Source organism: Carex rostrata, chromosome 26 (assembly GCF_964058835.1).
Source record: "Carex rostrata chromosome 26, lpCarRost1.2, whole genome shotgun sequence".
Lineage (NCBI taxonomy): Eukaryota > Viridiplantae > Streptophyta > Magnoliopsida > Poales > Cyperaceae > Carex > Carex rostrata.
The window spans coordinates 2,948,794-2,974,079 of record NC_135943.1 but is presented as its reverse complement, the minus strand read 5'-3'; the positions used below and the strand labels follow the sequence as shown (position 1 = coordinate 2,974,079).

The 25,286-nt window shown below is 32.5% G+C and overlaps 2 protein-coding genes across 2 annotated transcripts; both read left to right on the top strand.

The window, feature by feature from the left end:
- Positions 1-2,163: 2,163 nt before the first annotated feature.
- On the top strand, positions 2,164-4,504 carry LOC144544183 (peroxidase 1-like). The gene is made up of 4 exons (XM_078292601.1): positions 2,164-2,451; positions 2,653-2,841; positions 3,439-3,601; positions 3,904-4,504. The coding sequence occupies exons 1-4, from the start codon at positions 2,236-2,238 to the stop codon at positions 4,317-4,319; spliced, it is 984 nt and encodes a 327-aa protein (XP_078148727.1). The 5' UTR covers positions 2,164-2,235; the 3' UTR covers positions 4,320-4,504.
- Positions 4,505-17,364: 12,860 nt separating this feature from the next.
- On the top strand, positions 17,365-19,766 carry LOC144544179 (peroxidase 1-like). Its single transcript, XM_078292598.1, has 4 exons — positions 17,365-17,657; positions 17,852-18,040; positions 18,898-19,060; positions 19,261-19,766. Exons 1-4 carry the CDS (start codon positions 17,442-17,444, stop codon positions 19,677-19,679), a joined length of 987 nt encoding a protein of 328 aa, XP_078148724.1. The 5' UTR covers positions 17,365-17,441; the 3' UTR covers positions 19,680-19,766.
- The last annotated feature ends 5,520 nt before the right edge of the window (positions 19,767-25,286 follow it).

Below are 25,286 nucleotides of genomic sequence, written 5' to 3'. Positions count from 1 at the left end.
TTCAAAGTTAGAACAAAACTTAAACATTTTTGTTTAACCAAACTGACAAAAAAAATTGTGGTTTTCACTTGTCGTTCACATATCAAAGAAAAGATCATGCTTGATGGTTTGCATTTGTGGTTTGAATTTCAGATTTTAATAAACATTAATTTGACAGAAAAATATTATAATTTTTTATTTGTTGCATCATAAACAAATTACATTACTGAGAAACCTCGTTTATGTTTAGTACTTCACAGCATATATACAGACATATATAAGTAGTCATTTAACTTTTTGCTAGATTAATACCATTCAAAATGAACAATTTTGCAAAGAAACCCAAAAACTTACAATATAATCATGCTTGTTTTGAAGGATACTATAATCGGACATAAAAATATAATATTACAGTTTAGTCACCAAATCACGGAAAATAATTGATTTGCTATAAAATATATATAGCAGTGTTTTCTTTTTTCCTAATTAATTGATATTATATAATTACCTGACGAAAATTCTAGACATTATTCTTTTGTTACTTCACATTCATTCCTTGCATCGATCGAGATGCTGGATTCTAATTGCCTCCTACATAAAAAATAAAAGATAATTGATCACTTTCTGATTTATAACACTCATTTGTAATAATTTATATGTCATTGCACCAATAGAAAATCAAGCTTGGCAGTTAGACATTAAAGTAATTAATTAAATCCTGATCTATAGCTAAACGATCCGATGTCTGTATCACTTGAAAATGACTTAGTTAACAGTGTTAACTTAACATTAATTTAACAATTTTTAGTATCCACTAAGACATGTTTTCTCCTACATTATTTTTTTTTTTTTGAGATAATATGGTTGAGAGTGTAACAGCACCTATTGGTGGTGAAAAACATTCTTCAACAAACCCTGATTATTAATTTAGCTCACATGTCCCCTAAAATGAAAAATTATTTACCTAGCATCAATTAATTAACAATATTATATTAATTAACGAGTACGATAGTTCTTAAATTTATCAGACATTGATTAATTATTAGTTAATGGTATGAAGAATTAATTGTTAGTATAGTGGAAAAGATAATGCTCACTATGCCTGATGCTGAGTTCCGTAATTCGATCGGAAAGTTAATTTTTATGAATTTTTCAAAATTAACAAAACTTGATTCTCATCTTTTGAGTCAAGAAAAAAGAACCAACTAATAAAATTAAATATGGAACACCACAAAAGACCCAACTAATTATTCTTCCTTAAGGTTCCTTTCCATAGTGGTTGTCAATATATATATAACTAATTATTAAACACCACGAGTTTACCAAACCTATGTACATGCAAGGATTCTTCTTCTTGTTATCTATCCTGTTTATTTAATTATTTTATTAGCTTCATTACTATATACTCCTCCGGCAGAGGTAAATAAATTCACGAACCGTGTAGACCCTATATATGTTTTCTGGGTCAAGTAAATAATTTTTTGAAGACGCAATATTCCCCAGATTAGTTATGTAAAACAAAATTGATTAGAATCTTCAAAATTTGAGCTTCAAGTATTTTAATCACAATACATTAATTGTGCAAACTTTCTGGCTTTCTGGTAATTCAGCCAAAAGGGGTTTAATTATACTTTTCCATTAGACTCATTTAAAAAAAATACTTTGCCATCCAGTAGATAAATTGCACCAAAGATAAGATGCTTAATGATCTTGTACATTCTAAATGTCACTAATGATGTATCCATCTCTTCGCCTAGTGTATCCTCCTCGGGCGGCATAAAATCACAAATTCAAATTTTGAAGAAAATCTGTTCGATTTTTATGTTAGAATTTTATCAGCCATGTCGAACATATGAATTCCAGCAATAACACCTCACTATTATTTTTTTATGTGTACTTTTCCCATTTAAAATTGAACATATTTTCCACACTTAGGACTTAGGAGTAATTCGAAAGGAAGATTTATATAATATTTCTTTGAGTTAGATGAAAATGATAGGCGAACCTTTCAATTTTCTTTGTTAAAATTCAACTTGTTTGGTACATTCCACCTCACAGAGCCTGCAGGTACCACTTTAAACTAATCAAGGGACAGATAAGTTGCAGTTTTCCTACAAATTGAATACCCACCAAGTACAACTTAAGCAACTATTGGCCACTATATAAGCAAAATTACCACTTCACTTCCATCTCAAACTAAGTAACAGAGAGCTCTTTGTTCAAGTATATACCTAAACAGGTTCCATATATCTCATCATGGGATCAAGTACCCTTCAAATGCATCTGGTACTTCTCGCGACTTCTCTTCTTCTTTTGGGGTCAACGACTGCACAATTGAGTGTTGATTACTATAGCAAGACATGCCCAAATGCTGCAGAAATTGTCCAGAATGAGATGAAACAGATTCTCTCTGTTGCACCAAGCCTTGCGGGTCCATTGCTCAGGATGCATTTCCACGATTGTTTTGTTAGAGTATGCTGTTACCTTCATGATTACTTGTCTATTATTTGTTTCAGTGCCATATTGTTGCTAGAGCTACCGCTACTATGATGTTTCAACGTTGGTGCCTATTTGCTTTCATATCATGTTTCACTAAAAAGATACAGCCAAATGTTTAACCATAGTACCAAACTACCAATAAAATACAATTGAAGCCATTTCTTTCTTGTATAGGGTTGTGACAGCTCTGTTTTGCTGGACACGACACCTGGAAACACAGCAGAGAAAGATGGAAAACCGAACCTCACCCTTCGAGGATTTGGTTCAGTTGAAAGGGTGAAAGCTAAGTTGGAGAAGGCCTGCCCAAACACAGTCTCTTGTGCTGATGTTCTTGCACTGATGGCACGGGATTCCGTCTTGTTGGTAAGTAATTATATTTCTTGACATAATTCTTCTGTGTTTGGACCTGAGTATAATTAACCTTAAGACGTTAGTTTAACCTGTTCTTTTCATACTTGTCTACACATGCATTTAAGAGCTAGCAATTTGTGGTTTAGCAGTTATATCTCGATTGGTTTTAAACTATAGAAAATATGGGTTTCATACAGCAGAAGCTGTCACCTGCAATTTGGCTAGAAATTGGTTTATTTTTAATAATGAATTAACATGTTGTGGTACCAAAATAAAACTTCTAATTTAGCTATCATAGAAATCCATAAACCCCACATTTACAAACACAAAGGAAAGGAGTAAACAAAGTCTCAGTTATAATATAAAAAACATGTCTACGACAAATAAGAAGCTTTGACAACTGGAAAGTTAAATCAATGCTAAGAACTATGAAGGTCCAGTGTACAAATTAAAGACTGGCCTAAGCATTGAAAACATTGCAGTAAATAACAACATTAAAAGATTATTTATCACAAGTTGTATGAATATAAGGTAGGCACTAAATTAAGAAATGATTAACTATTTTACGTTTAAAAAATTATATATGAAGAGATAGTTTGATTGTTTCAGAGCAAGGGGCCCACATGGCCGGTATGGCTAGGAAGGAAAGATGGCAGGATATCAATAGCAAATGAGACCAAGCAGCTACCACCACCTACAGCAAATCTCACTCAATTGATTCAGATGTTTTCTGTCAAGGGCCTTGATCTCAAGGACCTTGTTGTTCTTTCTGGTAATGAATACATTATTACAAAATTCTCATGATCAAAATTTATTCTTGGATCCATCATTGCTTTGTACTTAATTAGACTCTGAAAGGTTCTGATCCATTTCAATCCCAAGCCCATTAAATGCTTACTGTTTAGGTATTTGCGTAGTATTTATAATTGGACCAGTCAAGTACATATCTAAGCCCAAATCCACACCTATGACAGTTTTCACTACTCGGTATCAATAACTGACATATTTCTCGAAAAACTATATTTCTAAAGTATACTTCTAACAGAAGGTACTTACTTTTTTCTCTATATTTAGGTGCCCACACAATTGGAACAGCGCATTGCTCAGGCATCAATGACCGTTTGTACAATTTCACGGGTAAAAACAACTTGAATGATGTTGACCCCTTCTTGGATACGAACTACATAGCCAAACTGAGATCAAAGTGTAGCCCAACAGATACCACAACACTCATTGAGATGGATCCCGGCAGTTACAAGACATTCGATACGAGTTATTACAAATATGTGGCTAAAATAAGATCTGCCTTCCACTCTGACTGGGCTCTACTGACAGATAAGTTTACCAGAGACTATGTCCTGAAGCATGCGAACGGATTCGAGTCTGAATTCTTTCAAGATTTTGCCGAGTCGATGATCAAGATGGGAAATATTGGTGTGCTAACAGGAAGCCAGGGTGAGATCAGAAAGAAATGTTCTATTGTTAACTGATAATTGAGGTCATTGTTTTTTGTTCTGGATTTGGCTTTACTTCTTTCTTTTTTTTTTTTGAGAAAATAATTTATTTGAAATTGTGAATGTGTAGTGAGGTTGAGAGGTGTTATTAGCGTGAGGTTGTCAATAATTTATTTGTTCTGTTTTCTCCTTCATTCAACAAGAAACTCTTTGATTCATCTGCTTATCAATCTTCTTTTTCTGAAAGTTAGAACAAAAATTTTAACATTTTTGTTTAACCAAACCGACAAAAAAATTTGAATATACAATCTTAAGGAAAGGAAAAAAAGTAATGTCAACATCCATTCTTGGTGTTTGACATTTTTTAAAATTTGAAGATATAATCTTTACATATTAATCTCTTTACTAAACTAATCTGATAATAAACCAAAAAAGCAAGTTGAACTGCCCTATTATTTTAAGTTTTCATCATACGTCACTCAGACCAAACTTTGTGAACTCAGCAAAAGTTATTAATGTTTGTTACCTTGTACATTCCATCTCCTTTTAGCCTAAAATATGAAAAAGAATAATTGAGGGTTGAGCATCAAATTATTAAGGCGAACCATATGATCTGTCTAATTGATCAAGTGAAAAAAGTATAGAAAATAAGGAGAGACAGCAAATAATCATACTTATTTTCTAGCTAGTCATTTCCTTTTTCTAAAATGCACAATAATTCCATTGACGACTTGACTCTCTATTCCTTGAAAAGCTGGTAAAGACAGCCAAAGTTTTATGTTAATCCTTCCCCCTTGTCTTGTTCTTCATTATTAATTTGTTTGTGGAAATAGATTAGTTAAGCAATTCTAGCTGTTCAAGGAACGTGCTAGCTGACAATATTCTCTTGTCCATTTTATGAAGCAATTTCCTTATTTTCAATTGAAATATATTAATGAGTTAATCAACATATATGGCCTCACATCAGATTAGTCTTCCAAAATAATGTACACATTTTATATATGTCAAAAAAAAAAATTCATTACAATTATTTTTAATTATAAAGATTTTAATTGAAGCAATGAACGATGCAGAAAGTTCAGTTTTTCTGTGCAAAAAGAGATTTTTTTTTTCCTTACGCAAACAATTAATGAATTACTTGATAGTTGATACTTAATAATTACTAAATTAATTGTAGTTCCTGAAATTTATTAAAGTAAAACTTGTGAAAATTTGAAACTGTTTCCTCACATTAATTATAATAATAAAAAATTCGACCAGATGAATTGCGAATTAGATAAATACATATTATTCAAAGAAAATTGATGTTTAATTGAACTGATAGGGTTTTTTATTAATTTGTATTCACTAATATAACCATTTTTGTTGAACAAATTGTCAACCAAGGACATTCCCTCCAATTACACTTCATGATCCTTTTTTTTTTATGGTTCACGGCAAAGCCGTCAACGAATATATATTAAAACAAAGATCAATTCATGCTCTTGCACCTGATATAATTGAATATGTGTTGTAAATTAAAAGTTAATATTGCTTATGTTGATCCCTGCATTCTGATTATTGTAGTTTAGCTTCATCAAAATTGATAGTTTCTTGTGTAGATTACTTCTATATATAGTAAGAGGAGGGATCCACTTGCACCTTTTTTTTGTGACACCGGATTATACTTATATTTTTAAAGTTTAAACAGTTGATCCAAACTGTTCAACATGATGGATATATTAAAATGTGCTTGCAGATCAAATTTTATATATATTTTTTAATTGTTTTATTATTTATTAAGATGGGTACAAGAAAATGAATGGTCTGAAAACAACGATTTTGTAAAATACTTAATAAATAGTCAAAAAAAATCAAAAAAATATAAAATTTGATTTGCAAGCACATTTTAATATATCTATCATGTTAAATGGTATAAATCAACTGTTTGGAATTTGAAAATTTTGAAAATATAAGGTGTAATTTGGTGTCACCAAAAAATGATGTAATTAATTAGTGAATCCCTCCTCATATATAGTAATGTGTCTCATCTCCTTAATTAAATAGGAAATTGAAAGAACTCAAACAGATCTTGCATCAGAAATCCTTATGTAATGGACATTGTTTTTCGTGCTAAAAAAGTAATTAAATATTATTGGGGCCAAGAGAAATTATAGCAAGGCCCAATTTGAAATACAAAATAAGATGGAGTGCACTAAACATTTATGTAATGGACTCCAATTACTTCTCCATCAGGTCCCAGTCTTTAACACTATAAAATTGTAACAAAAGCTTGAAATTTGAACGTGTTTGCAGGTTTAACTGATCAATAAGGAAACTTTGAAAAATTCTTTAGTCAACAATTCCTGTATCTATATAAAGCTCCTGATGAAGAAAGAACATATACAAGTTTAAACTTAAAACCATTGAAACAGTGTCTTACCACTCCTTACATATTAATTGCAACGTCTAACATGGCAATTAAGTTTCTATTTTGTATTGCACTTGTGTCGACAATTGTCATCATTTCAAATGCAAACCTTGTTATTGACTACTACTACGACACATGCCCTGGCGCAGAGGATTTAGTTCGTGAGGAAATGGAGGCGATTAAAATTGAAGATGCATCCTTAATGCCCGCATTGCTCAGATTGCATTTCCATGACTGCTTTGTTAGGGTAAAGTACATTTATATTTGTATTTACAATTGTTTAATTACTAACTAAATAACTCATTTATTTTTGTATAAAAACAATGCTTAATTGTTACTGCTGGCTAGCTATTTATGAATTTCAATAATATAGGTCATGTAAATTTTTTTGTCATATAATTGATGCATAGTTTTGTTTTCCTAACATTCTTATTTTAGGGATGCGATGCATCGGTTCTATTGAACTCATTGAATGGAACAGCTGAAAAGGATGCTCCACCTAACCTTAGCAGCGCGTGAATTGTATCATGTGCAGATAGATATCCTTGCTATAGCAGCGCGTGATGCTGTTTATCTGGTATGAATCAATTTTCTTGTTAATTTCAAGTTGTAGCAGCTTTTTAAGCTACAAACAAAATTTACAACATTGGGTTTGTTTGTGCGATTTCAGAGTAATGGACCCAACTACTTTGTCGAAACTGGAAGAAGAGATGGAAATGATTCCTCAGCTGATGAAGCTTTGGTTAATCTGCCGCCGGCATATGGAAACATCACTGAACTGATTGAGCTCTATGCAGAGAACTTGACAGCCAAGGACCTTGTTGTTTTATCAGGTGAAAAAAACAAAAGACCCATGAAATCTACCAATTTCATAATTCTGTAAACATATGAACTAAGTTCTTGGATATGCATAACCCTTATATATATGTTGTATATTTCATTTTAGGGGCACACACATTTGGTGCGTCACATTGTTCGACCATCTTAGTTCGCTTGTACAACTTCACTGGAAAAGGCGACCAAGATCCCTCGTTAGACAGCACATATGCAGAGGAACTGAAGCAGAAATGCCCAATTGGCGATAACACCACAATAGTCCCAATGGTCCCAGGGAACCTGCTAAATTTCGATGGAAGCTACTACGGAGGAGTATGGAAGAACCAAGGCTTGTTCGTAGCTGATGCAGCACTCCTTGATAATAGTACCACAAAAGCTTATGTAGAAGCAATATCTAAAGCAAATTCAATGGAAGAATTTTTTGTCGATTTTGGAGAGTCAATGATCCATATGGGAAGGATCGAGCCTCTTACCGGAACCAACGGAACGATCAGGGCCATTTGCGGTTCATATGTTGCATAAACAGAGGTGCAATGCACACTAAAGTCGAGCAACTCTAGCAACAGATAAGGAAGGCTTTTGAATTTTATTTTTGACCTGGCTGTATTTTTTTGTCATTTTTTTTTTTTTTTTCCATATATAGTCTACATTTTATTTGTTGTTTCATGATATTGTATTTCATGACTGTGTTAAAGGGTAAGTTATTGTTGGAATAATAGGTGGATTTGTTTTATTTATACTCTATTAGACAATAGTTATTTAAGTGCTTTAATGCGATATTTAATAAAAAGATAAGGTCGGTACTTCTAAATGGCTCATATTCATGCAATTATTATAATAGGTGTAAACATCTAGATAATTGTGACCTCAGCGCCCTTTGGTAGCCTTTTCCATAGGGTGTCAACAGCTAGATACGGATCGGGTGGAAGTACAGCTTTCACCATACATACATACATATATACATACATACATACATATATACATACATACATATATATATATATAGATGGGCTACAGTGAGCCATGGAGTAAAATGAGTTGGTGTTCCATAGCACTATATTTTCATTTTGAAAATCCAAACGACCGATCCGAACTGCTCAACATGATCTCCATATTGAAATGTGCTTGGAGACCAAATTTTACATTTTTTTGGAATTTTTTTACTATTTATTAAGCAATTTTGAAAATCGCTGATTCGATGGTCTAAAATTTTTTACTGTTCACATCAAAACAGCAATTTTCTAAATTGCTTAATAAATAGTAAAAAAGTTCCAAAAAATGTAAAATTTGGTCTCCAAGCACATTTCAATATGAAGATCACATCTAACGGTTTAGATCGGTCGTTTGGACTTTCAAAATGAAAATACAGCGTGGAATACAAACGCGTTTTACTCCACGGCTCACCGTAGCTCATCTCTCTCTATATATATACACACACACATATACATAGGAGTTGGCTACGGTGTTACGCGTAGCATAGAGTGCCTCCATGCAACGGCTCAATATTTGATTTTTCAAAATCCTAACGGTTGAGCCAAACCATTCAACATGATCTCCATATGAATATGTACCAAAAATTGATGTTGAATTCAAACCGAATTAAGTAAATTAATTCTTTTTTTTCTAAAGAGCAGGCTCTGTATTAGTAGTAAAAATAAATAAAAAAATGAAATCAAATATAATTTCAAACACTCGCTCTATATATTCAAATTAAAAACCTGCTACAAAACATCAAGCATTTTGAACTTGCTTTAGAACTTTATAATATATATATATGTAGTGCTTCAAATATAATTTTATCCAATACATTTATGCATATCATATAAGAAATAAAAAGAATTAGAATAACTATTAATTATCTTCCCTTGCTTGCTCTATTAATATGTGTAGCTAGATTTTTTCAACAAGGTATATAATTTATAATTTCCATCTATGTAATAACATATAAATTTATATGTTGTGCGAGAATGAACAATAAACGTGGGCCCACGCAGGTTGTGTCTTCCTGTCTCCAATTGGATTCGTATCCTCTCAGGCATTGTAAAGGATTATTCTCACTTTACTGTTTGAAATTAAATCTCAGTTAGTTTGGGATATATTCGGGCTAGCATAGAGACAGTATTATTGAGCTTTGAAATTCGTGCCAAGTTAAAAAGAATGGTACAGATCTACTAATTGTAAAAGATTCCCTTATCAGGATGTGAATTCTCTCCAATTAGTATCAAATTTTGAGTCACTCCCGTAAAAAATCCTGACCGTATGTTCTAAATTGACACGAATCTTAAAACTGACTTGTAAAATTTCAAATTAATATTGATTAATTGCTGTACATTATACAGACGACTGCTTCTTTCTTTTGGATAAAATTGGTCCGTCAACGAAAAAATGAAACATGGGTCATGAACGTAACATAATTTAAAGTCAAGTCACATGCAGTTTGAAGCATAGTAACATGATACGCATTTTATTCGCGAATAAAACGCGAATAAAATGTTTTTCAGAGGTTACCGAACCGAACAGCGAATAAAATGGTTGACCGAACTTTTACCGATTTATTCGCGAAAAACGCGTATAATACGTATTTTGCGAATTATTTGCGTTTTAATCTGAAAGTTCGTCGCGTTTTTCTCTCCGTAATCCGTGCAATGCAGCTATTTCACACTTCACAGTTCCCAGTTCACACGACAAAGCAACACGTGGGTGAAGCTGTGCCACTTGTTTTTGAGAGAAACACAATTTTAAATTTTGAAAGGACTAAGTGGGCCCTCCCCCCCACGTGACCACTATCTTACATCAAAATTTTAATTTTTTAGCAGATTTTGAATGTCAAAAAGAGGCACAGCTTCTTATTGCCTCCAATTTTTTTTTTTTTAATATTGAAAATTAAAAAAATTAAAATATATAAACCGAATCATTCCCGAATTATACCCGAATCACGAATTTTTGATTTCGCCAAACCGAACCCGAATAATTCATTTGTCACTATGGTTTGAAGTAGATATAAAAAGCAACCTTTTATGAAGATCTTAAAAAAAAAAGGTACATTTATTCATTTTCCTATTAGTTCCATATTATGTGGATCCTGCTGTGGAGCAGCTACAAGACTTCTGTCGGATGAGATAAAGTGTATTAATACTGGTACTATGGGAACAACAACCTGAAATTCCGGCCCACAGATAAAACGAAAAAATATAATTATAATAATTCCTGGGTCTATTGCAGGAGGCCTAATTTTCAATTTACCTTTAGTCTAATCGAAATATTCATGGTTTCATCCGGCCCAAATTCAAACCCGGCCCGATAATCTCAGGCTTAATTATTAATTTTTTTTTTTTTTTTGTATAAATTGAGGGTTGAGGTGTTAGATTTGTTTAATGTTATATTAATTATATGGTATATTCTGAAACAACTATTGGTATATAATACGCACAGATAATTGTAATTTCAAATTCTACTTAATTTAATTGTTCTTATTATATATTTCAGTGAGGACGTATACATCAAATATATCACATAATTCTTAATGTCTTCAAAGATACTTATTTTTTTTAAATCAATAAAATTTAATGCACTAATATATATTATCTAGGCTTAAAAATCTAGAAAAGAACATGTACTTATATATTATCTTGTGTGCATGCTCTTGTCTGAATATGTATTTGGCCAATGTAATTACACATACGTAGGTGAAACTAACGTAACGGTTGGCATGCATAGACAAAGTTGTGTTCAAATTAAGTACTTATTTTAACTTGGTGTATGGCTGTGTTTAATTAAAGATGAGCAGGTGTTAACATGCATGATAAGTTGATAACATATAAAAGGTGTCATTTTTGTTGTCAAATGACATTAATAAAATGAGATATGCCTATTTCGATCAAAGCCAAGTGGCCAACTAATTCCCATGTTTCATTAACATTTTCTAATTATGAAAGCAAACCTGTTCCTTGACATGCATGCATGTAATGTAGAGATCATTAGTTGGTACGTATTAGTTAGATTTTTTTTTGTACATCGCTTATAATTTCTCTTGAACTATACGCTGGCCCATGTGCCCATCTCTAAAGCCTTTTGAACAAGTCTCAAATTAACCACTACGGCACCAAACCTCTTGTCTATTTGTTACTTGGATCAAAAGAACAAGACAAATAATGAAGTCAGATTACAAAATGTGTAACCGATTTTAACTTGAAACTAGTTAGGGATATATAGTACCTATAGTATTCTTCGTCAAGTGACCTAATTCACGGCCGATCATATATTTTTTTGGGTGGGGGTTTTCTTCAAAGGGTTTTGTAAACAATAATATTTAAATTAAGTCAGGTCTAAATCATCCGATCAGTGTCAATATTCGCACGGATAGTTCGCGAGATCGACCACTTAAATTTAGTTTTGAATTGTTCACATGATTTTAACACAGATCGAACAGTGTGGATTAGACAGACACATTTTCTCGGACGAGCAAAAACCGGTCGGGTTCCTCATCAATGACACGATGGCGGAAGTTGTAAGATGGATGGAGGGATGTTAGGAAGAGGAGATAACTAGGTTAATTTATGATTAATGTAAATTAAATTGGTGGTAGCATGAGATGTAAATAAACTTTTTTTTCTATTAATACAAAAACGTTAAAGGCTAAGCCTTTAATAACCTTCAAAAAAAAATTTGTCCGAAACCCTTTGGACAAAACCTAACTCCATATTCTTTTGAGTTTTTATTATCTTGTTGGCAATGCATATCTATCAATTTTGTTTCTATTTATAATTATATGGTTTTTGTCATGCTAACAAATTTAAAATATGTATATATAGTGATTGTTGCCTCAGTCAGACGTAACTTAAGAATTCAAGCTATCTATACATCGACCCACAAAATCACAACACTTCACCCACCCAGCCACCCATACACACACAGACCTAGCTTGTTAATAAAATATTTGGCTTTTTATGCATAAGTTGATAAGTGCGTCTTAACATGTTTCGCTTTTCAAGCAGTGTTTTCTGCTGGCCTCATAATATGTTAATATTTGTACGTAGTTATGTAAAATTAGGTTACTACAGTAAATCATTAATTGATTGTATATTACTTAGCCTTACCCTAAAACATATCTTTAATTTATATCAAAGCAAAGATTTAAATATCATTTATCAAGTCACAGTGGAATGGCTAAAAAACGACGTTATTGTCATATTGCGCCGCTATATAGTGCTATAGCTTTTTTGTGGTCCAAAAACACTATAGCGTACTATTTAGAACCCTAATTTATATTGCCGTTATATGTTTAATTTTTTAGGCTAAGAAATTGGATCTTGGCCTGGAAACATTTTTGAAGTACAGAATAACAATAAAAATTATAATAAATAAGAATAAGAAAAAAAGTTTAATAAGAGGACAGTTGTACACATGCAGTAACACAGAAGCATAAGCTGTTAGAAGTTGACTTGCTTAAGAAGCACTCATTGCACCAATAATATCTATTATATTTATTGGAAATTTGGTGTAGAGATATGGCTGTATAAAATTGCTTCTTTCCGAAATAATGGCTCAAATTTTGCATTTGTTTGACTTGGTTGGTAACGACAATTTATACATATCCATCATTTAATTGGGAAAGCAAAAATATAAAAGAAAAAGGAAGTTAGCATACTGATATGTTTGATTGGAGTCACATGGCACAGGTCATGTGACCCATATAGATTTGGCATTGAACTGTTAGCCGCCTAATTACAACTAGGACTTAGGGGTTTACATATTAATCATTTATGATTCATATTACCTCAATTTATTTAACTTATTTATGGTTTAGTGAATGATGAATAAGCTTGGCTTGACACATCTCACAACAAGAATGCAATTTTAAATAGAAACTTGCTAGCTCCTGCACATCAATTTTTGATTGATTTGTTTCCGGCTTTTAAAAAAATTAGAATTTATTTTTTAACTTCACTTTGAAATAAAACTATATAAATATTTACTGCTAAAATATATTTAATTTTTATGAAAAAAAATCTATGTATAGTCAAGTGAATTTTGGAAGTAAATAAATTAATTTTCAAATCTCTAAAAGTTTATATAATAAAATCTGTAATATATTTTCCCATAGATTCTCTCTACTCCTATTATACCTCTGTAAATTCTCCATACTTCCTGCAATTTTGCACAGGAATCCATGCATGGTCTATAATTACATAGGCCTTACGTTTAACTAACCGTATGTACTGCATATATATCGGCGCTATCATTCACTATTATTGAGCTAAACATTTTGGAGGTTAAATATAATTACCTCATTCAACATATATATATGTTAAAAGCACCATATAATCGACATATTTTCTTAAACACTCCTTCGCAGAATCAAATTAATCTATTAGAAAATACACATGCATGTCAAAAGCCCAATGAGAATAATCAAGCTTGGCAGTTATTAATTAATTACTTAATTACTACTAATGCTAAGCATCCGGTACATGGATATATATAGGATTTTTTTTTATTACGAACTAAGACATTAGTGATCATATATATACTCCAATTTAAATTCTGATATTTCATGCTAAAAACAGCTACAAATAGCATCCTATATCTCAGTTAGGTTTGGTTCTTCTGTTACAAAAAACTATGTGGCGCTTTATGTATGCAGTTCTGTAATTAATTAGAAGTTGGTATACATTGTCGTCTAGTAGAGTAATCATGTAATTGATTAGAAGTTTGGCTGCATGGTGTTCTAGCTATTAGCGATATACCATGTTATTTTATAGAAAATCTATTGAATAAGCTGCAAATGACAATATAAATTAGTGAAACAAATCTTTATTGTCCGAACTCATTTAGTACATAATCAAAAGGTCAAAAAAATGATTGAAATAAATGCAATAGATTTAACTTGTAAATCTTTATTTTTTGACCGTTTGATTTTATTCTAAATGAATTCAAAAATTTAAAAATTTTATACGTAAACACATCACTTATGAATAAATCGGTTTCAATGGTTTTCATTCATCGTGTTAAGTCTATCCGATAAGTTTTCGAGTAGAAAGCACAAGACGACTTATACTATCGATAGCACGCTAGCCAAACTTATCATTATATATATATATATATGTCATGCTTGAATGGAACAAGATATGGATAATCCATTAATACAATATATAGTTGTGAAATATGTCATATATATGGCTTGATATTGTTAGCGAATAAGGAATATATGTTCATAGAAAACCTAATTAATTAATCTTCTTTGAGGTTCTTTTTTGGTAGTGGTTGTCAATATATATAACTAAACATCACGCGCTTACCTAATTACTTATCCGTGCACATGCAAGTACTCTTCTTTGCAATTACTATCAATTGTTTTTGCAAGAATGATAATTAATTACTTCTAATTATATTGGAAGCGTCTAATTGTCCACAGCCTTTTGTCCACCATTTGTCCACAGTTTTGACTTGCGCGAATACTGTAAAATTACTTCTACATGTTGTATAATTATACAATATATCACATAAAATATATCACTTAATCACAAAACATCCAGCAACTATTTGAAGTGGTCCCATGATAGTTAGAAAAAGATTGCAACTTGCACAACAGGACAAAATAAATGTACTTTCAAACTGTACTTTCGGAAATTACAGTTATAGGAAGTTATTGGCAGTTAGAGTTAGTTATTAGCGGTTATTAGCACTGGGTTAAATCTTGTATACTGTAAAATTGAATATTGTATACTGTAAAATTGAATATTGTATACTGTAAAATTGAACCTTGTATACTGTAAAATTGAATCTTGTATACAGTAAAATTTCCAATTGAATCTTCTACACAGTAAAAATTACAATTGAATCTTGTATACTGTAAAATTGAATTAGCAGAACTGTAAAATTGAATCTTGTATACAGTAGAATTTTCAATTAAATATATTTTGGATGAGTAAGAAGCATTTCTATCATCTTTTTCTTCCAGATTTTCACAAAATGAATACTGTAAAATTACAATATGAATACTGTGAAATTACAAGATAAATACTGTAAAATTAACAAATAAATACTCCATATCGCCTTTCTATCATCTCTTTCCTTCAGATTTCCACAAGATAAATACTATAAATTGACAAGATGAATACTGTAAAATTAACGGGGCAATACTATAAAATTAACAGATCAATACTCCATATCGTCTCTCTATCATCTCTTTCTTCCATATTTCCACAAGATGAATACTGTAAAATGACAAGATGAATACTGTAAAATTAACAAGGAAATACTGTAAAATTAACAGATTAATACTTCATATCGCCTCTCTATCATCTATTTCCTCCAGATTTTCACAAGATGAATACTGTAAAATGACAAATGAATACTGTAAAATTAACGGGGCAATACAGTAAAATTAATAGATCAATACTCCATATCGCCTCTCTATCATCTCTTTTCTCCAGATTTCATTTGAAATGCTAGATCTGTTACTGCACACAACGAAAACAACAAATTCAACAAAAAAAACTTACTAGATTTGAATTTTTTGCCGTGCTCTTCAACAAAAACAACTTCTATTCGATCGCGCTCCATGATTGAAGGTTTAACCCGCGTATGTCCACAGCCTTCAACAAGGATTGGTGATTGCACAACTTCTATTCGTCTAATGAAATCTGGAGTTAGGCCGATGATTGCACGCCTCCAACTCAGTAGTGATTGCACGCCTCCAATAGAAGTTAGACCGATGATTGAGATGGATCAGATTCCTTCTTGCCTTTAACCCGCGATAGTAATAGAAAGTAGGGTGAAAGGAAAATCGCTGCTATGGGCCAATCCCACGTAGCTGCTCTTCCCTCGGTTGATTTTGGTCAGAACTTATTATTTCGTATATACTCTACTAAAGAAAGCATGTCCGACGTGTGGAGGAATCTATGTTCCTGTAATCAAGCTCTGGGCGAGAGTACCTCACCAAAAGGCCTTGTTCAATGGTGATCGAAAGAGGTCAAAAAAGAGGTGAAAGCTGTTTCAAAAGAAGTTGATTCACCCAAAAGTATTGCGTCTCAGAAAAGAGAAGTCTGGATTTCAAACCAAAGACTTATGGGAAGGGGTTGGCTAAGCAGTACGCCAATCGTTTGAATGAAAGAGCAAAGAGGAAGTCAATCGCGAATGAAAAATTGAATGAATCTGACATCGCGCAAAAGAGGAAGGCAATCACCAAATGCGGAGAAAATCAGATCGGATTTGAAAATATCGGAAATGAAATTCAAAAAAAAGAAAGGTTCCGTCGTCCGTCGGTGTTTAAATAGGCCGTTATAAAGTGGATAGCGGAGAGACGGTAAATCGGAATGGATAGTGTAGTGGACAGATGGTGGACAAAACTTAGTGGACAAAAACATTTTCTCTAATTAGTTATGTAAAAGAATTTGATACATGTTATATCTTATATATATATATACACACACACACACAATATATGTTTCTAACGATAGCTTTTATTACCTTCTCTTCATGAAAATTAATTTTTTCCATTTAATATACTCATATTATATTCAGGACACTTCAAATAAATGTTTTGTCAGATATATAACTTCAAAGAAAAGTTCAAATATTTTTCCTTCAAGTTACATGAAGCTTGACCTTTTTTTTTTTCTTATGTTGTCAAAAAGAGCTAATATCAATCTCGTTGTTCTTTTTTTTATTTTTTTAAACAAAGATAAACATGTTTCGAACATTCCACCTCACAGACTTTGCTGTACTATATACATTAATTAAAATAAATTTACTATAAAAATGAGAAGGCCCACCAATTAACAACTTATGCTTTCATGGCAACTATATAAGAACCATTAGCCTACCTCTAGTGATCATCTCAACACAAGTAACAAGAAGAGGTAGTCTGGTTCTAGCATACAACAACTGATCATACCATACCTCTCAAAATGGTATCAATAGCTCTTAAAGTGCTCCTGGTTCCATTGGCCACTTTGCTTCTTGTTTTGGGGTCGACAAGCGCACAGTTGAGTGTTGATTACTATAGCAAAACATGTCCAAATGCCGAAGAAATTGTGCGAAAAGAGATGATCCAAATACTCTCTGTTGCACCAAGTCTCGCTGGTCCATTTCTCAGACTGCATTTCCACGATTGTTTTGTTAGGGTATGCTATCATCTTCTTGATTACTTGTTTATTATTTGTTTCGGTGCGATGTTGTTGCTGCCATTACTATGATGCTATTACATTGATGTCTTTTTGCTTTCATCATGTTTTACTAAAAAAGAACAGCAACATGTTTAACCATAGTATACCTACAAAAACACAATTGAAATTGAAGTCATTTTTTTGTGGTATAGGGTTGTGATGGTTCTGTTTTGCTGAATGCAACATCCGGAAATACAGCAGAGAAAGATGCAAAACCAAACCTGAGCCTTCGAGGATTCGGTTCAGTTGAAAGGGTGAAAGCTAAGTTGGAGAAGGCATGCCCAAACACAGTCTCTTGCGCTGATGTCCTCGCACTGATGGCACGGGATTCTGTCTGGTTGGTAAGTGGGTTTCTTAAATTAATTAATTTCATACCTATTACAAGCACTATATTAATAACAATTAGCAGTTTGCAACAGTGGGGTCTCAAGTTAGACTATGACAAATACTGGTTTCTTTAGCGGAAGCTGTAATCTTCAGCAATCTTGTCAGTTAATTTTCATTTACTTCTATTTAAAATTTAAACCATAAATTACTACAATATATCTTGGGTGAAGACTAAAATGTAGAATGACTTCCTTTGAAAAAAATGTAGAATATGTTCATACAATACTTCTATAATAATTTTTTGAAGTGGTAGGTAATTGGCCTACAATGATAATTTCATTAAAACATAAATATGAAAATATATAATAAAAAATAAAAGAAAGATATAATAAAGGTAAAAAACAAAGTGTGCAAACGTGTTATGTGAATTGTACCCATTAACAAAAAAATTACACAAATAATGAAAAGAATAAACAAAGCGTACGTAGCACCCTCATGCAATTATGGGAATCAATATTATATAATATGAAATTTAGACAACTTCAATATCTAACAATAGAGTAAGTTTTTAAGAAAATGTAAGGTTCAATGAATCAACGGAAAAACTGTAAAGTGAAAATAAATAGGTTTCAGTTTTCAAATTGTTTTGCTTCTGCCTAATTTTTTTTCAAATCTTAAAAATAAAAAAAAAAGACAATCTCCTTTGAAACTGTAGCGGGCTATCAATGTTGAAAATCTTTGAGAAGATTAAACAATTTGAATTGCAACCTTTATGAATGCATATATAGGAAAGGAAGTTTGATTATGAAATAGTTAATCAATTATGGGAAGAAAATATAGAGGATCTGATATCGAATTTGATATCTTTCAGAGCAAGGGGCCCACATGGCCAGTCTCGCTAGGAAGGAGAGACGGCAGGATTTCAATAGCAAATGAGACCAAGCAGCTTCCACCACCTACAGCAAATCTCACTCAATTGATTCAGATGTTTGCTATCAAGGGCCTTGATCTCAAGGACCTTGTTGTTCTTTCAGGTAAATAATGCATAATTCAAAATTTTCAACATCAAAATTTGTGGTTGGATCCATTATCTTTTTTTTTCTTTTTTTCAAATCAATAAAGAACAGTTGTTTGATGAGACTTTCAAAGGTGATCCATTTCAAACGAAAAACCAATTTATCACCTGTTACTTACAAAAGTTCTTTATGTATTTCCACTTCTGTATATATTTTAGGTGCCCACACAATTGGAACAGCACACTGTGCAGGCATCAAAGACCGTTTGTACAATTTCACCGGCAAAAACAACTTGAACGATGTCGATCCCTTCTTGGACCCGCACTACATTGCGAAACTGAGATCAAAATGTAGCTCGACAGATACCACGACACTTATTGAGATGGATCCTGGCAGTTACAAGACATTCGATCTGAGTTATTACAAACAAGTGGCTAAAAGAAGATCTGCCTTCCACTCTGACTGGGCTCTACTGACAGACCAGTTTACCAGAGACTATGTCCTGAAGCATGCCAACGGATTCGAGGCTGAATTCTTCCAAGACTTTTCTGAGTCGATGATTAAGATGGGAGATATTGGTGTGCTAACAGGAAGCCAGGGTGAGATCAGAAAGACATGTTCTATTGTTAACTATTAATTGGGGTTCTTTTTGTTCATTTTTTTTTTAATTGCCGATTGGATTTTTCTTCTCATGTTCAAAAGATAATAAATTTGAGATTGTGAATGTGTAGTGAGGTTGAAAGTTACTTTTATTGGTGATTTTTCTAGTAAGAACAAAAAGAAGAATAAACAATGTTCAAAACTTTAATAAGACGACGACGACAATAATTGAAAGTAAAGAAAAAAACACTGTAACAATAATGATAAAAAAATTGCTTTTTCAAAAAGATTAATTCTTGCCATAAAAAGTTGTTACCGGAAATAAGTGGAGTACCGCCTCTTGTTGATTTTTCTGCAAGTATATGAAAGCTGGAAAATGTTCTATGTCCAATATTAACAAAGATCGATACCTGCCAATTTCCAAATGTTCTCCAAATATCATTTTTATACATAATAGGTGGAATTAATGCTAGTATATTTGTCGGGAAAATAACCTATGAAAGGGTTGAGTTAATTAATTTCTCAAACACCTCTTGTGCATTTAAACTATCACCTATAATTTCAGTTGATTTTTCACGGATTTTAAACCGCCACAATCAAGAATCAATAGTTATATGCCGTATTAACAAAGAAATTAAAAAAAAATTAAATTTATCACCTCAAACTATCAAATTCACATAGAAGAGAGAGAACTAAAAAAATGTTACCGCAGGATAAGGGCATAGCTGTTATGCAAAACTGCAAGTGCGTAATAATTAATTAATCATTACTAGATCCTTTCAAGTATTCAGCTCGCTTTCAGTTTATCAACTTTTTGGGATGAAATTACAAATATGCATACATAATTTGAAAAATAAATATTTCGAAGTAAGATAGCACCAGACACCAGTTACTTCCTCTCTGTTTTGTGAAGAAGGCCGAAAAAAGGTAGAACCAAAAATATAAATTTGAGAAAGACTAAATGGCAAAAACAAAAATCAAGAAGCCTGTTAGTCACATCCATAAATGGGCTAAGTAATTGTTGATACTTGTTGGGCCTGGAATTGGTGTGAAAGGCGCCATGTTCCCCGACTAGACTCCTGTGCCCAGGGAATGGAGCTCCAGTCAAATTCAACTGTTCAAGAGGATATGATATAGTTCCGATTGAAGCATAATGAAATGTAGATTGCATGGGTGCATTGAGACATTTAAATTTAAGGGAGTTCTCAAAGTAGGAAGCGTATCCTCTGTGGAGTTTTTCCTTGCGGAGCTTTTAATCTGGTCTGTTTGTTTCGGATCGGACGGACCCAATTAAAAGTTCCGCAAATTTTGATGTTTTTTTTTCCAATTCAAACAAGATCTAATCTGGGCTGTCCGATCCAAAACAAACGGACCAGATTAAAAGCTTCGCACGGAAAAACTCCGCAGAGGATGGAAGCAGATCACCTGCCCCCCGGGGTGCAGAAAAATTATGCCCCCTCAGTCACTGTGGGGTGGGGCCGGATTTAGAGTTTAGAGGTTTAGAATTTAGGGTTTAGGGTTTAGAGGGTCCACCAACAGTGACTCCAGAGGCAGACGATTCAATCCCGCAGAGGATAACGCTTCCCTCAAAGTATACTCTATTGGACTTGGTCCCAATCAACTTCCATTCCTGTGTGGCTGTGGTTTCTTAAATAAGTAATAAATTGTGGCGATCCTCTGTGGTTCTCAATGTTATAAAATATGCTGCGGGGAACTTTTGAATATCTTATTCTGTGCTGAAAATGGCAGGCTGCACAAATTACTACAGGAAGTGTGCGACAAACATTTAAAAAAATTAAAATGCGATGCATAAAGTCAACGTTGAAGATTTCTCAGTCAGTAAATGTGATCTCAAATTCTCAATCTTTTATTCAGTACGAATATCCAACGGTTGCGGAGCTCAAAAAGAGCTTCCGGGACCCGCCACGTGGGGTGAGGTGACATGGTTTGATCCGCCGCATCACAGCTGGTACAGCATATCGTGTCCTTCTGTTTATTTACTCCCCTTCTCCTTCTGTCATGATAACCCACCACACCAAAACCTACACGATAGAATTGCTAACATTTTTTAGAAAACGTAAATGGAGCGTCTGAATCACAGCCGTCAACGGATTTCTGTGTAAGAAACAGGACTAAATCACCTTTAAATTAAAATTATATAATTTTGTATATTAAATTTTGTAACTTTTCTGTGCATCAATATTTTCTTATCCTTATTATAAAATAAATTTATTGTCAATACTAATATTTTTTTTTGTTCATCAATACTTTCCAGACCCTCAAATCTCAATTTTTTTGATTCGCCATTAGAGGCAATATATAGTTATTATTGTCTGGTACAAATAAGAACAAATAAAAAGTAAAAGTATAATATCACTTGTAAATTGTGTAATATAAAAAAATTTAACAGTAACAATTGGACAATCGTTGCTGTTTATTCAAACTTGTTTGCTTAATTGTTTGCACAAAAATAGCCCCAACAATTCGGTTCTCTGTCATGGCAGCTGGCTTCTTATCCCATATCCATCAAGAAACAGGTGGAAGAAGGAAAATATAAGGTTAATTGAAGGTCAAGCAATTGTACATTGCAAAAACAAAAGATAAAACCAACAACAGTGTGATTGAGATCACATGGGGCAGGTCATGTAATTATTAAGTTATACATCTTTAATTGACAAATACGCAGTCCCATTTCTTAGTTTTCACTAATTAATCACATATATCATTTCGATAAGCTCAACTTTGTTCTAATAATTAAATACAATAAAGATATATACTTCAGTATGTACATATGCACATATTTATATAAAAAATATATAAGTTCATATATATACCTCCAAAACAAAAAAAAATTAAAGTTTGTTCGGCGTCTTTGATTTTTCACATTATAAACTCATGATCATGTCAACTATATATTTTGTCTTCATGCATTAAGTGATGGGCCTTTAATTTTCAATAGGAATAACAAAGTGGTTGTTCATTTTGTAGGTTGAGTCTGTACGAAAGGAAAAAAATGCATGTCCCCAGTTTAATTTGTACCTATTTTATTGATATTTCTAAATTCGCCATTTTAAATAAATTTGAACATGTCACAGACATAGTTACAAGATTCGCGAATTAAATCCGAATAATTTTTTTTTTTTTTGTGATACCTATTCGAACATTGAATTATTCGGTTGACCAAACTTTGACCAAATTAAACCCGAATAATTCACAAATTTTACAATTTTTTTCCGAATTTTCCGAATTATTCGCAAATTTTTCTTATGACATTTTTTTTTTTTGCTCTCTTATAGGACTGAGATTTCTGATTTGGATAATTCCAAATCACTCCCAAATTATATCTAAATTATTCCCGAATTACAAATTTTTGACCTCGCCGAACCGAACCTGAATAATTCATTTGTCACTATGATCACAGAATTAGGCGTACTTCAAAGAATTCACACCAAATTAAAGGAAAATTGTATTCTTCTAACAATAGTGAAATTGTTTGTGAGCATTCCCTTTCTTAAGCAGCCATTTGTATTTGTTTTAATCTAGTGAAATACACAGGTGGAAGGAATGGCGAAAAACCGAACGTTAAATAATATGTATATCAAATAGGTGGCTGGAAACTCACATTAGTATACAAATTGTATACTTTGGTAAACACTTGATTAGCATTTAAGTATTGGCATTGTCCTTGCACTCCTGTGACATTGTTGAACATGTTCTGATTTTCTATTGGCGGTGCAATCATCCTTCAACAACCCATAATAAAGGGAACTACTGTTACAAGTTGGATTTTGAGAAGAATATATCAGTTATAAGACTATAGCTAGGTCTCTATCTAGTACTATACTTCCGTGTAAATCTTACCTAATGAAACTAGGTACAAGTTCATGTATTCTGGATCAGATTTGCATCTGATAGATCAATCGAATCAACTCGATTGCTTGTACATCCCTAAAATATCTACATATATAATAGTATAAAAATCACATATAAGTGCATAGTATATGAAAATATATTGGTATCCAATTCCTTACCTGCATGCATGCATGTAGATCCATAGTCACAAGATTCGTGAATAATTTGGTTTTTTTTTTGTGATGCCGAACCGAATGTCAAATTATTAGGTTGACCGAACTTTGACCGAATTAAATCCGAATAATTCGCAAATTTTATGATATTTTTCAAATTTTTCAAATTATTGGCGAATTTTTTCCATAATATATATATATATAGGGTCTGTCTAAATTGCTGCTGGCAGCATTTCGGCAGAGGTGCTGCCGGGGCTATATTTAGCCGTGTGATGTCCAAACAACAAATCCAAACCGTTAGATGTTTAATCTATATTATAATCTACTTGGAGACCAAATTTTATATTTTTTGGAATTTTTTTACTATATATTAAGCTGGTTTGAAAACCGCTGATTTCAGTAAATTTCTGCAGCATTGAAATCAGCGGTTTTCAAACCAGCTTAATATATAGTAAAAAAATTCCAAAAAATGTAAAATTTGGTCTCCAAGTAGATTATAATATAGATTAAACATCTAACGGTTTAGATTTGTCGTTTGAACATCAAAAAATAGAAAAAACAGTGGCAGCACCGCCGGCAGAAATGCTGCCGGCAGCAAATTAGCCACAGCCTATATATATATATATTTTGGCTCTCTTGCATAACTAAAATCTCTGGTCCAGATAATTCTGAATCATTCCCAAATTATACCCGAATTAATTTTTGACCACGCCGAACCAAACCTGAATAATTCATTTGTCACTATGTGTAGATCCACCAATGTATATTATCATATGCACACATTGGTTAGTGAGTGGGGTGCCACAGAAGATCCCTAACAAGTTATTTAATCTTCTTAGAGTTCCGTTTCGTAGTAGTAAACTAAACATCACACGGTACCTATTTCACATGCATGGATTCTTCAATCTTCATCCAGCAGGCTTATTTCTCTCTTCTGACAGGGTTATTAGCTATATTTCTGTTCCTCTGACTGAGATGTGCTCTTTCAACATTTTCTACTTAATAATGGTAAGAACATGTACATACATAATGCTGAAGTTGATGCCCTCTGTATATACACAAATTAACTAGTTGACCATATCAAACAAGTTCTAAAGTAGGTTTCCATTCCTAAAATATATCTCTAGAAACAGCAACATTTATTTAGCAAGAATTATATTTTTAATAAATTTGTTATTTTCAACGAATAGATGTAATTATAGGCCTTCTTTGCAACTTTTTTGATGCAGGGGGTGGCAAGTGCCTCCTTAAGCACAATAAAGCTATGCCCTGATTTTTCCATGTATATGTTGAAGACAGCAAGCTTATTTACAAAGTTAAACTAAAGTTGTTTCAGGTTTATATCACATTATATATCATTTTGAGTCTTCTATCTACAAAATTCTGAACTTCCTCGAGAAATATAGAATTGTGTCATATATATTTATGGCAGCAAGAGAAACAATTATTCTCTGGGGCCAAAACAGGCACTCAATGTTCTTTAATATTTTTAATTAAGATGAACATGCATGGTTGAAACATTCCACTTACATATCACCTAACGAATCATTCTATATATACATCATTAAACTAATCTAGAACAGGGAAAAACTGAAGTAATCATGGAACCCCAGTTAATT

Coding starts and splice junctions, on each gene's coding strand:
- LOC144544179 (XM_078292598.1), top strand. CDS start 17,442: ATGGTATCAATAGCTCTTAAAGTGCTCCTGGTTCCATTGGCCACTTTG. Junction 18,041..18,897: donor CACGGGATTCTGTCTGGTTG/GTAAGTGGGTTT, acceptor GATATCTTTCAG/AGCAAGGGGCCCACATGGCC. Junction 19,061..19,260: donor GGACCTTGTTGTTCTTTCAG/GTAAATAATGCA, acceptor TATATATTTTAG/GTGCCCACACAATTGGAACA.
- LOC144544183 (XM_078292601.1), top strand. CDS start 2,236: ATGGGATCAAGTACCCTTCAAATGCATCTGGTACTTCTCGCGACTTCT. Junction 2,452..2,652: donor TCCACGATTGTTTTGTTAGA/GTATGCTGTTAC, acceptor TTTCTTGTATAG/GGTTGTGACAGCTCTGTTTT. Junction 3,602..3,903: donor GGACCTTGTTGTTCTTTCTG/GTAATGAATACA, acceptor CTCTATATTTAG/GTGCCCACACAATTGGAACA.